The following is an 11,491-nucleotide window of genomic DNA, read 5'->3' as shown; positions in this document are numbered from 1 at the left end:
CGCTGCAAAAGATGCTTTCCAACAGGTGTTTTGCCATTCGTTGTAAAACTGTGGACCTATTTTTCCAAACGCCTCACACCCGTACATTCTTCCGTTGAGAGCTTGAATAATAGACACTCCAGCCCAGCGGAGTAATACTGTACCTCACAGCACATCAAATACAAGTCAATGGAGTTGGACAAAAACTACGATAAAACCTGTTGGAAAGCATCTTTTGCAGCGATTTTTGTGCAGTGAACACCCCTGACCATCATGGAATCTTAAGTGATTGATTTGCAACACTAGGCAGCAATTATGCCAGATAATACAGTCAGGGTAGCCATATTTAATTTTTGACAGGAATGAAAAGGAGGTAATATGTTTTTCTTTTCACATCGTTCACAGTATGTGTTCACAAAACCAGTTTTATATTAAGTGATCCTGCTGTTTATATAAAAAATATTTAATCTGCACCAAATATCCACGAAAATATCTGAATTTAGTTGACAGCATACACACAAAAACACACACTTAAGGACACATCATTGAGTTCATTCAAGGTGTTTAATTAAGTACACAATCCACAATTCAGAAACATATAGAAAGAAAACCTTCAAATAAGGTCAGTTACAAAACAGAAATCTGTGTTCCAAACAACAGATTTCCTTGTGGAAATTAGAAACAAGTAAGAATTATTCATTTGGATTGAATTCAGCAACAACTATGAAAGAGATCGAAACAGGGCTGAGAGATATTGTGCCATTTGTTGACTTAACGATTGATGTACAGCTGTCAGTAAAATTTATATTACTCAAGCATTTTAGCAGCACCCATTTGATATTTCAGGAACATCACATTTTGCACACCGGTTTGAACACAATTGTGCGTTGACCTTTGCCTATCATTTCCACACACAAAATAAGACAAAAAAAGAAAAGGAAATCTGATTTAAACGAAGATTAATTAATAAACCCTTTTCAGTGCACATGATCTAACCCATTTTAATTAGTTAAAGTAATCAGACTGTTTATTTCAGGGAGGATTAAAGGGTTGCACATTGTAATCTCAGAAGGACGATCAGCTACAGGTGGCACCGTTACCCTTTACCATATGGCATAAGGTATCACAAGTCTAACATCTGCATTTCTGAATATATTAAAAACTGAAGAACTGTTGCTTTATGTGAGAAAAAAAACCCTGATTATTTTAGGAGTTAGGATAAGACCTTTAAATTGACTAAGCATTGCTTTATTTAGCAACTGTTGCCATCCGCCATATAATCAGACAAACTTTCGCACGTTTTAAGTCGAATATAAAGTGAATATTTTACAGAAATTATAGACTAAAACATTGTTGATAGGGCAATCATTATAGTGACACAATTGTAATCACTATGAAATGAGGTTTTTCTCTTTTCGTTTGACTGTAATAAGCATTTGATTGAACTTCATTACAAATATTCAGTATTCAAATTCATTCATGGGACGCTCTGTAAAGCTTGTCGAGCAAAAGCAACCAAGGGGGCAGAGCTAAGCAAAGTCACTTGTCTATCATGTTTCATATGGCTAATTACATTGATGTCACACTTTGCGATAAACTGAAAAGTTGTCCTGTAATAATCTTTCCCTTGTTAGACGAAGGGGCCCTGATTTCTCATTCTGTGTATAAACGTTGCTTATAGGATTGGTGCCTTTGCACAGATCCTGAGTTATAGCTGCGTGTGTTGATGTGATTTGTCCTGTGATGGTGCAGGTACGAGGGATGGATGACTCGCCTGCCCTTTTGCCTTTGCCAAATGCTAATCCTGTGTTTATACGTCCATGTAAGCAGCTAGCAGTGATTAGGAGCCGCGACTCTTCTTATTCCTGAGAGATTAGTACGGCTTGTGCAGCGGGTGTCAAACAGCCCTGGCAGCACACGTGAAGTTGTAATCGCTTGAAGCTCCCCTTAACTATCATCCTAGACCAGTTTTGTACTTAAAGAGAAAGGAAAAGCGGGTACACTTTATTTTAAGGTGTCATTGTTACAGTGTAATTATAAGTTCTGAGTAATATTAAGCAACTACATGTACTTACTATAGGGATAGGGTAGGATTAGGATTTGGTTGATGGTTAGTTGCATGTAATTATGCATAATTTACTGTTATTACTATGGTAAGTACATGTAACATATGTAACAAGGACACTGTAGAATAAAGTGTTACTGGAAAAGCTGACCCTATACGAGGGTTAAAACTAAAGGATGGCTTTTGGGGAATACAACAGTGGTTATTAAGAGAAGGAAAACAGATTAAAACTGCATAATCTCATTTAACTGTCCATGCCGAAATGAGGGATTCGTCATGAGTCAGGGATTTAGAGGAACACCTGGGTTGGTAAAAGTGTGGTTGGGACACGGGCTCTGGTGACTGTGGGTGCCGTGATTTCTGGCAGTCGCTCAGAGAGCGTTCTGGGACATTTGATGATCATTCAAAATGGATTAGAATGAGATTAGAATGATTCTTTTTCCTGAGCTAAACGGGAATGAACTTCACTCTGTTGTATTCATTACTTAATATGTAAATCTCTGTATGGGTGAATGTGATTTTACCAAGTACAGCATTGAAATCAGATTTGAGTTTACAGTTAATGTGAAGTTTAGTCCTACAACCAGGGTTAGTTGCTTCGGTCACCATGATTTTGCCAAGTAAGACAAGTTCCTGAATCAACATATTTTGATATTTGAGCATTATTCAGATTTTCCTGTATTGTATACATCCTGATAAACATGTTCGTAAAATATTCACTGGTATCAAATTAGTTTTAGAACTCTATAAAACATGGGCAAACTTTCAACTGGCTTTTGCAAAGATACCATACACAAAACAGTAATTGTAGAAACACTTAAACCATGTCATTTGAAAAGGTCATTTAAAAAAAAAAAAAAATCTGACACCTGAGACATTTTTTCCCCCCACATGCACTGGTCCACTGTGTTTTTCTGGGAATTTAATTGCCATTATGACTTTATGACTGAAATATCATCAGTTAATATCTTCATCTCACTGGCAGTAGATTAACGTCATATTGTCAATTAAACAGCAGGCTGGTTACTTACACATCAATTATGTCTCCATAAAACCTTTTTGTTAGTGAAAATGGTTATTTTCTACAAAATCATCTGGCAGTGACTACGGGGTGTATGTAACCATAAAAATACTTCCCTCACGTCAAAAGTTTGTGCTGAAAATGAAGTGTTGCATACGTTTGTAACAAGATTGCTGTAAAAAACCTGCTACAGTCTTTTGATTCAATTTTGGCCCATTAAAGCCTCAAGAATTTGCCACTTTAACCAGTTTTCTAATCTAACCATGCTGTTTACTTGTCCCTGCTTTTGTGTTTCATAAAAAAGAGAGGGAAAAGAAGAATAAAAACATGCTTTCCATATCAGTCATTCATGCTTTACAGTAAACAACCCATTCACTGAAACCCAATTAGTTATGAAGTTGCATATAACTTTGGCAAGTAAAGCCACATTTTTACTTCATATCCTAATTCTGATCTTTAAATACCCCCTGCGGTTAACCCTCATATTACAGCACGGTATAAAAGAGTAACACACATAAACATAATTCACAAGCTGGAATAAATAAAAAGAAGAAACAAAAATTGGACATTATTCTTTTTTCGTCCAGTATTTAAACTTGGATATAGGATTTCTGAAAATATACTGAGGAGAAGAGTGGATTAATGCAAGCACATGAAGAAGTTCTCACTTGGGGAATCAATCTTCATAATCTCTGAACTGCACTTGAAAATAATACGCTTGTAAAAGATGCCCTTTGACGCTGCATAGTTACAGAGGTTATGATTTTGGTAGAGATACTATATCCTTAGATCAGGATAAAAGAACTGGGATTTTCAGGAGAAGGTACAGCGTACTAAAAAGAGACAGATATAGGATGTGCTTGGTCCCAAGAGAAGGGATGCATTTCCTTTTTACCCCACACAAAAATAACTATATCATTTACATGTTAAACTGGTCCCGATATTTAAATCTGTAGAGGATACAATCGAACTTGAACCTTTCGTTCTGTTATTTTTTTGTTCTGATTAAATTGAGTTTCTTCCTAGATAGATACACTGCACAAATAATGTTCTTAAATAGTATTTTTTGTCTTGTTTTTCATATTAGCCTCCTTAAAACAAGATTAATTTACCAAACCGAAATTTGGTTAAGATGAGCAGACTTCAGAGAATACATCTTTTTATATTTGACTGGCATTTTTTCCAAACCTTTTTCCAAAAGATTTACTTGTATGCTTCAAAAATACTGTTGAATAAATATTTTTTTTAGAGTGCATACACGGCATCCAAAATTAACTTTTCATCATGCTGGCAAATGCCGGGGTTGTTTGTTTGTTTGTTTGTTTGTTTTAGTTTTTTTAAAGACAGTTTGTATGTCTTTAAGTTGCATCATCACTTCATCGAGGCTCAGATTATTGCAGTCTTTTGCAGTTCCTAATAAACTGGCAAGCAGTTTCATTTATGTACTTGCCAATTGCATTTGCTGCTTGATGAGAGTTAATTTTGCACCCTGGCGTAAATGTAAGCATAGAAATCCTGGTTCTCATCTTGGAAGCAACAGGATTGCATGTACAGAAAAGTCTGCATTTGCTTCTGAGGGTTTACGGATCATTTATGAGTTGCTTACATTCGTAGTAAAATAAATGCGAGGCCTCATAAACGTGACCCATTTTATACCTCTCATTCAATTTAGATGTGAACGACAATATCCATACTCACGCTGACTTCTGGCCTGAATCAGAATTGTGGCTGAACTGTCCAGCTAAACATAAACACACACTTTCTTGTGAAAGACTTTTCTATAAGACATGCCTAAGTCTGGATACATTGTGTTGCTATTAAAGGGCCTCTGCAGTTTCCTCTCTGTCTCTCTGCCTCTTCTCTGTCAATGTTTTCTGCGTCTGCGGTATGTCAGCGAGCTGGCCTGTGTTAGTTGACTGTGTTCTGTCTACACTGGGCTGTTTTTTATGTGCACGTGCAGAGGTTAGTCAGGGCGGTGTAGGCACAAGTACTTTCTTTAGTGGGCCTAAGCTACTGCTAATATTGGCTGAATGACAACTCAATGTAATTTGTGTCTTTTGTTAGAGACGTTACACCCTGCTTTATCCCACACTGTGTAAACAAAGGCACACAGGGGATCACAGCTACATACACGCACATACTCATCGTTGATCTTATTTAGGATGGACCAATTCAAAAGGCTCACTTTCTCAGCACTAATGTCCGTCCCACAGTGAGTTTCTCCTTTTATCCACTCTTCCCATCCCACAAAGTGCAATGCAAACATATATTTTTTTCTACGCTTCGTCTTTTCTTACTAATAAAGGCATGCTGATAAACACGTGACAAGAAGAAAAAGCTAATAAAACACTGTAAATTATTCCTTTTTCCTAATAACACACACTGAACATCGATTTTCATTTCAAAAGTCATTTGACAGATAAAGCTTTGTAAACATGCCTTTGATAGATACCTTTATGCTTTCTGATAATATATTCATCTGATAGAAACATCTGGACACATTTTTTTTTTTTTTTAATCATTTGTACGGGTGTCCCCACCAAGCATTATCATAACAAACAAGATTTCCTTTGTTAATCACATTCACTAGAAAGACCATGCTGGTTACCAAGCATATTTCTTTTCCGCTGAACAGCATTGGTGCATCTAAAATCGCATACTGTGAGTAGGTACTACATTTGAACTACAAGTACTACAAGTTCTATATACTGTGAATGTGTGTAGTATGAATGAAATTCTGACGTGCTACATCCGCCATATTGTTACTGTCACGTGACCTACGACAGTTGCGTCGCTTCACTGCCTTTCATAAATCCTCTTCTGTGGCCTCTTGGGAGGATAAAGTGTCCATCGAATGCGCACTTCATTTATCATACATACTACTCTTTTGGCATACTGTTTTTGGCATACTTTATAGTGGTGAAGTATTCGATTTCAGACACAGACCGTGGCTATGCTGCTCCACCAGCAATAATCAACATAAACCAGCCTTGGACCAGCATGGAAATTCTTTTCAGCAGGGTTGGCTCCATTTCCCAATAAAGATAAATAATCTAACTTTGTAATAATCTTTTAACTATATGTTTTAAATAATTATCTGAAAAAGAAAAAAAACAGTCATTTAAGTTGATGGCACCAACCTTTTCACACACAAAAAATCTAATGAACAAAAAGGAATCTGCAGTCTCTAAATTCTTTCAACTTTGGTCACATACATACATATAAACACACATTCATGCACCACAAGAGAGAGAGGAATACTTGACTGGAACACGTAAGAGTCTTTGTGGAAGGGCACAATTTGCGCAGAGGTAATAATCATCTCCTAGTCTCGTACGACAACCAGAGAGAGATTACAAAAACGATGCTAATGTTTGTTCAATCATACATCAAAGTGAAGGTGCCACTGCTGTAACAATGTTTATATCTCACCCGTTGTTTGTTTTAGGCCGATTCACTGCCAGGAGAGCAAACCTAAACAGTATTCCTCTTCTGGCACCATCTCAGTGACAACGGTTGAGAAAAAGTGGGAGGTTATAGTCATGCTACGCTCTCCTGCTAAATATCCTTCTTGGTCATTCCTCTTTCCTCAAGATCTGAGAGTGAGAAAAGTGGGAAAACAATCCCAGATTCTTTTGTTTCCATAACATTCTGTGTTTGACGTCCATCAGCTCCTAGTATCATACCTCACGTGCTTCATGCTCTTCACCCTTCCACCGATGCTTGTTCACAGTTTGAGACTTTCAAATTCCTCCATGCCTCGTCTTCACGTGCTGTTCCAGAAGCCTTACATTGTGCAAACTTCCTCAAACATGGTCATACGCAATAAACAGGGAGGGAGTGGCTTGTGGGAAAGGGGTGTGGCTATGTGGAGCCACTCCCTCTTCACCATTATAAACATTTGCACAAGTACTATAAGCACCTTGTAATTTCATCATTCCACTCTCCACTCGACTCCTTGTGACGCCATATTTGGATGAATGGAGATCAGACATAAGCAGACTCACTGGACTGGGTCCTGCCCAGGTTTGGCGGTTGTGACAGGTGGGCCATGTCCTTTTTACGGATTTCACAGATGGACTTCCTGCGGGCTTGCACACCTCGAATGGCAGCCTTAATTTTCCTCCAGCCGAGGTGGTTGAGCTCTGCGAGGTTGAGTACGACGCAGATCCCACTCACTGCAAACATGAACACTAGGAAGACCGTCTTCTCAGTGGGCCGTGATACGTAGCACTCCACCTCCTTCAGGCAGGGGTAGCGGTCACACTCGAAAATGCCAGGAACACTGAAGCCATATAAAAAGTACTGCCCCGCCAAGAAGCCTATCTCAAGTGCATTGCGGAAAACCACCTGGATTATGTAAAAGCGAGAGATTCCCTCTTGTCGGCGTACCTTGGAGCTCCTGCCATGCAGGAGGCCTCTTGGAGCATTTGGGATCTCCTTTACCTCTAAGCAATCAGCTTCGTCCTTTCCTCCACCACTGTCAGAATGCTGCACCAAAATACCATTAATGTTGCGTAGTTTGCGGGTACCCTCACGACTGTAGTCCTTCTCCATGATTGGGTAGAGGAAGGAGTAGCGACGGTCACGCTGTTTGGCCGACTGGTGCACTGAATAGGTGATGAAGCACAAGCTGGGTGTGCAAACAAGGATGATCTGGAAGACCCAGTAACGGATGTGGGAGATGGGGAAGGCCTTGTCGTAGCAGGCCTGGTTGCACCCAGGTTGGAGGGTGTTGCAGATAAACATGGTCTGCTCATCCTCGTACACTGTTTCACCAACAATGGCCACAATCAGGATTCGGAATATCACCACAACTGTCAGGAGAATCCTGGAGGAGAGAAAGAGAGGGACAATTTGATGTGTGATGTGAACAGAACACACACACACACACACACAAAACCTCCCACTGACGTAATTTCTCCCTTATTTTGGCTACCAGCTAATTAGCATTGCAGATGTTCGCATTTGCTATTCAAATGTGCGTTTTTCACTTTCAAGAGCAACTTTGCACATTTAATCAAGAGCTCTAATTTTGAAACAATTCTGCTCTCTCAAGCTCTAATTATAGCTCCTTCTGTGCTATTAAGCTCTGTTAACATGGTAACCTGTCCTCCTGGTACAGTAACCTGTGGAAATGCTAGTCTATGTGATGCTCATTTATTTGGTAGCATAATGGCAGTAAAATATGTTCTCTTCCCTTTTCCATAGCAACAGTTTAGATTTAACACCTCAGCTGTCACTACCGTTAGGGCTATTTCTGTACCAGTGTTTGATTGAGGGAAAGAGTGAGAGATGGATAAAGAGAGAGATTACATATGTTTGTAAGAGAAGGAAGGAGTAAAACACTGAGTGGGTTTGGACTTTACACACTTACATTTAAGATGATTGGCTCTGTAATATGGGTATATAGGGTAGCTCTTTTATATAGGGTATTTGCATATTTCTTTTTAGGTTCTGTAATTTAGCACGTGGATTATTCTTTGCAAAGTCAAAGATGGCGTGCTTTTCAACCCCATCCTCTTTAACCACAAATGTTTTGGCTTGAAAGGTTAGGCACATGTATTCAATGCTGTCCTGATTTTGCAGAGTTAGACACGTTCCTGGGTCAACATATTGATATGATCCTGAAACAATATTTCGGTCCGGAAATTTAATCCTAACCATATCCCTAGCCCTAAACCTAATCCTGATCCCTAAAATCAGAGGGAAATTATAGGTGAATAACACCAATTGTAGAAGCACCTAACCCTGGTTGTAAACCTAAACTTGACATAAAAAACTTGTCCCTCAAATCTGATTGGTTGATTGGAATGTTGTTCCAGGATCAACAAAGATGTCGATCCAGGAACATGTTGCATTTAGTGAAATCAGGTTCTGCATATTCAATACTGATTTGGTTTTCAAATCTGATCTGTAGCACTAACAATCCACTTCTGCAACTGATGAAATCTGGGGTGTGTTTCCCCAAGCCAAATATGGTTAACAACACAATTCAACAGAACTTGCGACCATAGTTGGTTAACTATGACTTTGGGAAATGCACCCCAGATCAGTTGTTTGGACAGCATATCTCAATATCCAGTAAATCTAGAATTGTCACCATAGCAATGACTTTAGCTTTAACACGACCTCCGAAGGAGATAAAAGAGTAGCTGTCAGTGTCGACAGAATTTTTTTGGGACATTTTGACATCTTGCCATTGTGCTGAACTCATGAGGCACATTAGACACCAGAGGCATTACTGCATTATGCACATGATATGTCTAAAAACTCTCACTCTGAGCGAATATAGAGACACAGCTTTAAACACTACTGTGATTTGCATTTGTTAACAGTCGGTCATGTCGTGTCCTGAATGACAACAACAAAAAAATTGCTTGCAATAGAATCTGACTTACTTAAATTAATTTCAAAAACTCTAATAGGCCCATTTTTCTTGTAAACTACATAGATCAAGTATGTGAAAAAAAAAAAAAAAAAAAAAACTTTTGCTTTGCATTTTGACTACAGACAACCAGATGGATATAACCAGATATTTTATGCCTCCCTGAACAAAGCTACAAATCCTGGCAAAAAGTACAAAGCACATTTCAAATAAAAGACACGTTTGTGTACATTTTCCAGAAGTCATGGCAGCATTGCTTCATCAAATAATAGTAAAATGATGGCGAATGTAGTTATATTCTGGCACACATCATTACGTACTTTCTGCTTTGTGGTAAAAATGTTATCACTTCCTTTTTCTTACTCACAGTAGGCTTGTGTAATGCCTGACACCTTAATATGTCATTAAACAATTATAAAAAAAAAAATATCAGGACTTTCCATTTTATGCTTTTTCAAATTTAGTTTTTAAACCCCTTCAGATACATGGTTGTGTCCAGTCTCCTCCATACTCATTTTCAGTAATTTTCAGTTCATAACATTAGCAATTGACAGAAAAGAATAACCTGCAAATCGTGGCCTCATTGCCGTATGACAATGATGTGTGACAGACAACCAGTTGTCATTTGTAGTTGTACATTTCAACTAAACTCACACACGGAATACAGTCGTAGAGTGTTTAAAGGCAATTAAGAGATTTAAATATTGTTCTTTTTTTTCAAAGCAAGATTAAGCCGTTCTAAAAAAAGTATTAATGAAAATATGATCAGATGTCGCAGGTGAAAAGTCTGATGGTCAGTTACCCGGCGGGAGAAAGTAATTACGGGATTTAGATAATGGCTGTTTTTGTTGTAAGCCAGAGTCAGTAAGCATCAGTGAAGAATCTATTTGGTTGTCTTAAAAAATAGCCAGTTGATGTGAGTTTTACTTTGTTTCCAAATGTAATGAGCAGTCATTTAATCAACAATGTTGACAAATATAGGATATGGCTTTAATTTCAATCAGAAGCGTCTCTGATTTCAGACAGAATTACTATAACGTGATGGGGTTCCTTACTGTGGTTGAAAATGAATATATCGTGGTAAGGATTTTGACCATCTCCCACCTCTAAGAAATTTAAACAGAGAGCTACCATATATTTCTTGATGTCCTCATCCAGAAGTGTAGTCGCTTTTCAGATCTCATTCATTTTTAAATCAAATTCAGCACTTGAACATCTATTCAAGCGAGTGGTATAACGATATATTAGGAATCTTAAGGCCCATTCACACCAAAAATGATAACTTTTAAAGATAACTATAGCATCCACATCAGCTGACGATATCATTTTGTTTATTCTGAAGGTCGTTCACACCAAGAATTATAACTGTAAAGATAACTATAACAATAACTATATTTGCATCCACACCAGCGGACGATATATTTCTGTTTATCATAAGCACTTGCTGCAGTTTTGTCATCTGCTGCAACGATATCCGTTCTCTGTGCCGTTATTGTTATAGTTGTGGTGTGGACTCTGTTATTCTCTTATATTTTGAACGATTTCTAGAACTATATATTTATCATTATCATTGTATTTATCGTCCTTGGTGTGAACAAGCCTTTAATCTTGATTCAGAACCACATAAACATGGTCTTGGTGTTAGGTTTCATTACTCATCGTCAACCATTGATTAATTAAGCCAAATTCACTATGTCAAATAAACGTGTCTGTATATTTGTCAGATGTGTCTATAGACTTTAAAATGTTAAATCCTATTCTGACGAAGGCTGACCTTAAAAACATTTTCCCTGACATTATTTCCATTAATCATGTGTGTCCCATATTGTCTGTCGGCTGGAATCAGAACCAGCACACAAAAAGAGCCCAAAATTAGTTGACTTCAATTCTGATATGAGGTTATCTCTTTATAGAAAGTAAACTGCATATATTCTGAATACAGTATTAATGTAGGTTTTAAATCTTCGAATGCTTTACAGTTAAATTTCACTTTATGATTTTAATTGTTTCTCTATGTGCTCTGTTGAAAGTGTCACAT

The 11,491-nt window shown here is 37.9% G+C and overlaps 1 protein-coding gene across 1 annotated transcript in view; it reads right to left on the bottom strand.

The window, feature by feature from the left end:
* Positions 1 to 524: 524 nt before the first annotated feature.
* gjd1b (gap junction protein delta 1b) overlaps positions 525 to 11,491 on the bottom strand; it is a 35,634-nt gene continuing 24,667 nt past the window's right edge. Inside the window, exon 2 of the mRNA XM_082180721.1 lies at positions 525 to 7,896. Within this exon, the coding sequence (XP_082036847.1) occupies positions 7,053 to 7,896 (844 nt within the window). The 3' untranslated portion in view covers positions 525 to 7,052. The remainder of the gene's footprint in view (positions 7,897 to 11,491) is intronic.

The sequence above is a fragment of the Leuciscus leuciscus genome, assembly GCF_965113295.1.
Source record: "Leuciscus leuciscus genome assembly, chromosome: 9".
In the NCBI taxonomy this organism is placed as follows: domain Eukaryota; kingdom Metazoa; phylum Chordata; class Actinopteri; order Cypriniformes; family Leuciscidae; genus Leuciscus; species Leuciscus leuciscus.
The sequence above is the reverse complement of the archived record's forward strand: the minus strand, read 5'-3'. Positions and strand labels throughout refer to the sequence as shown.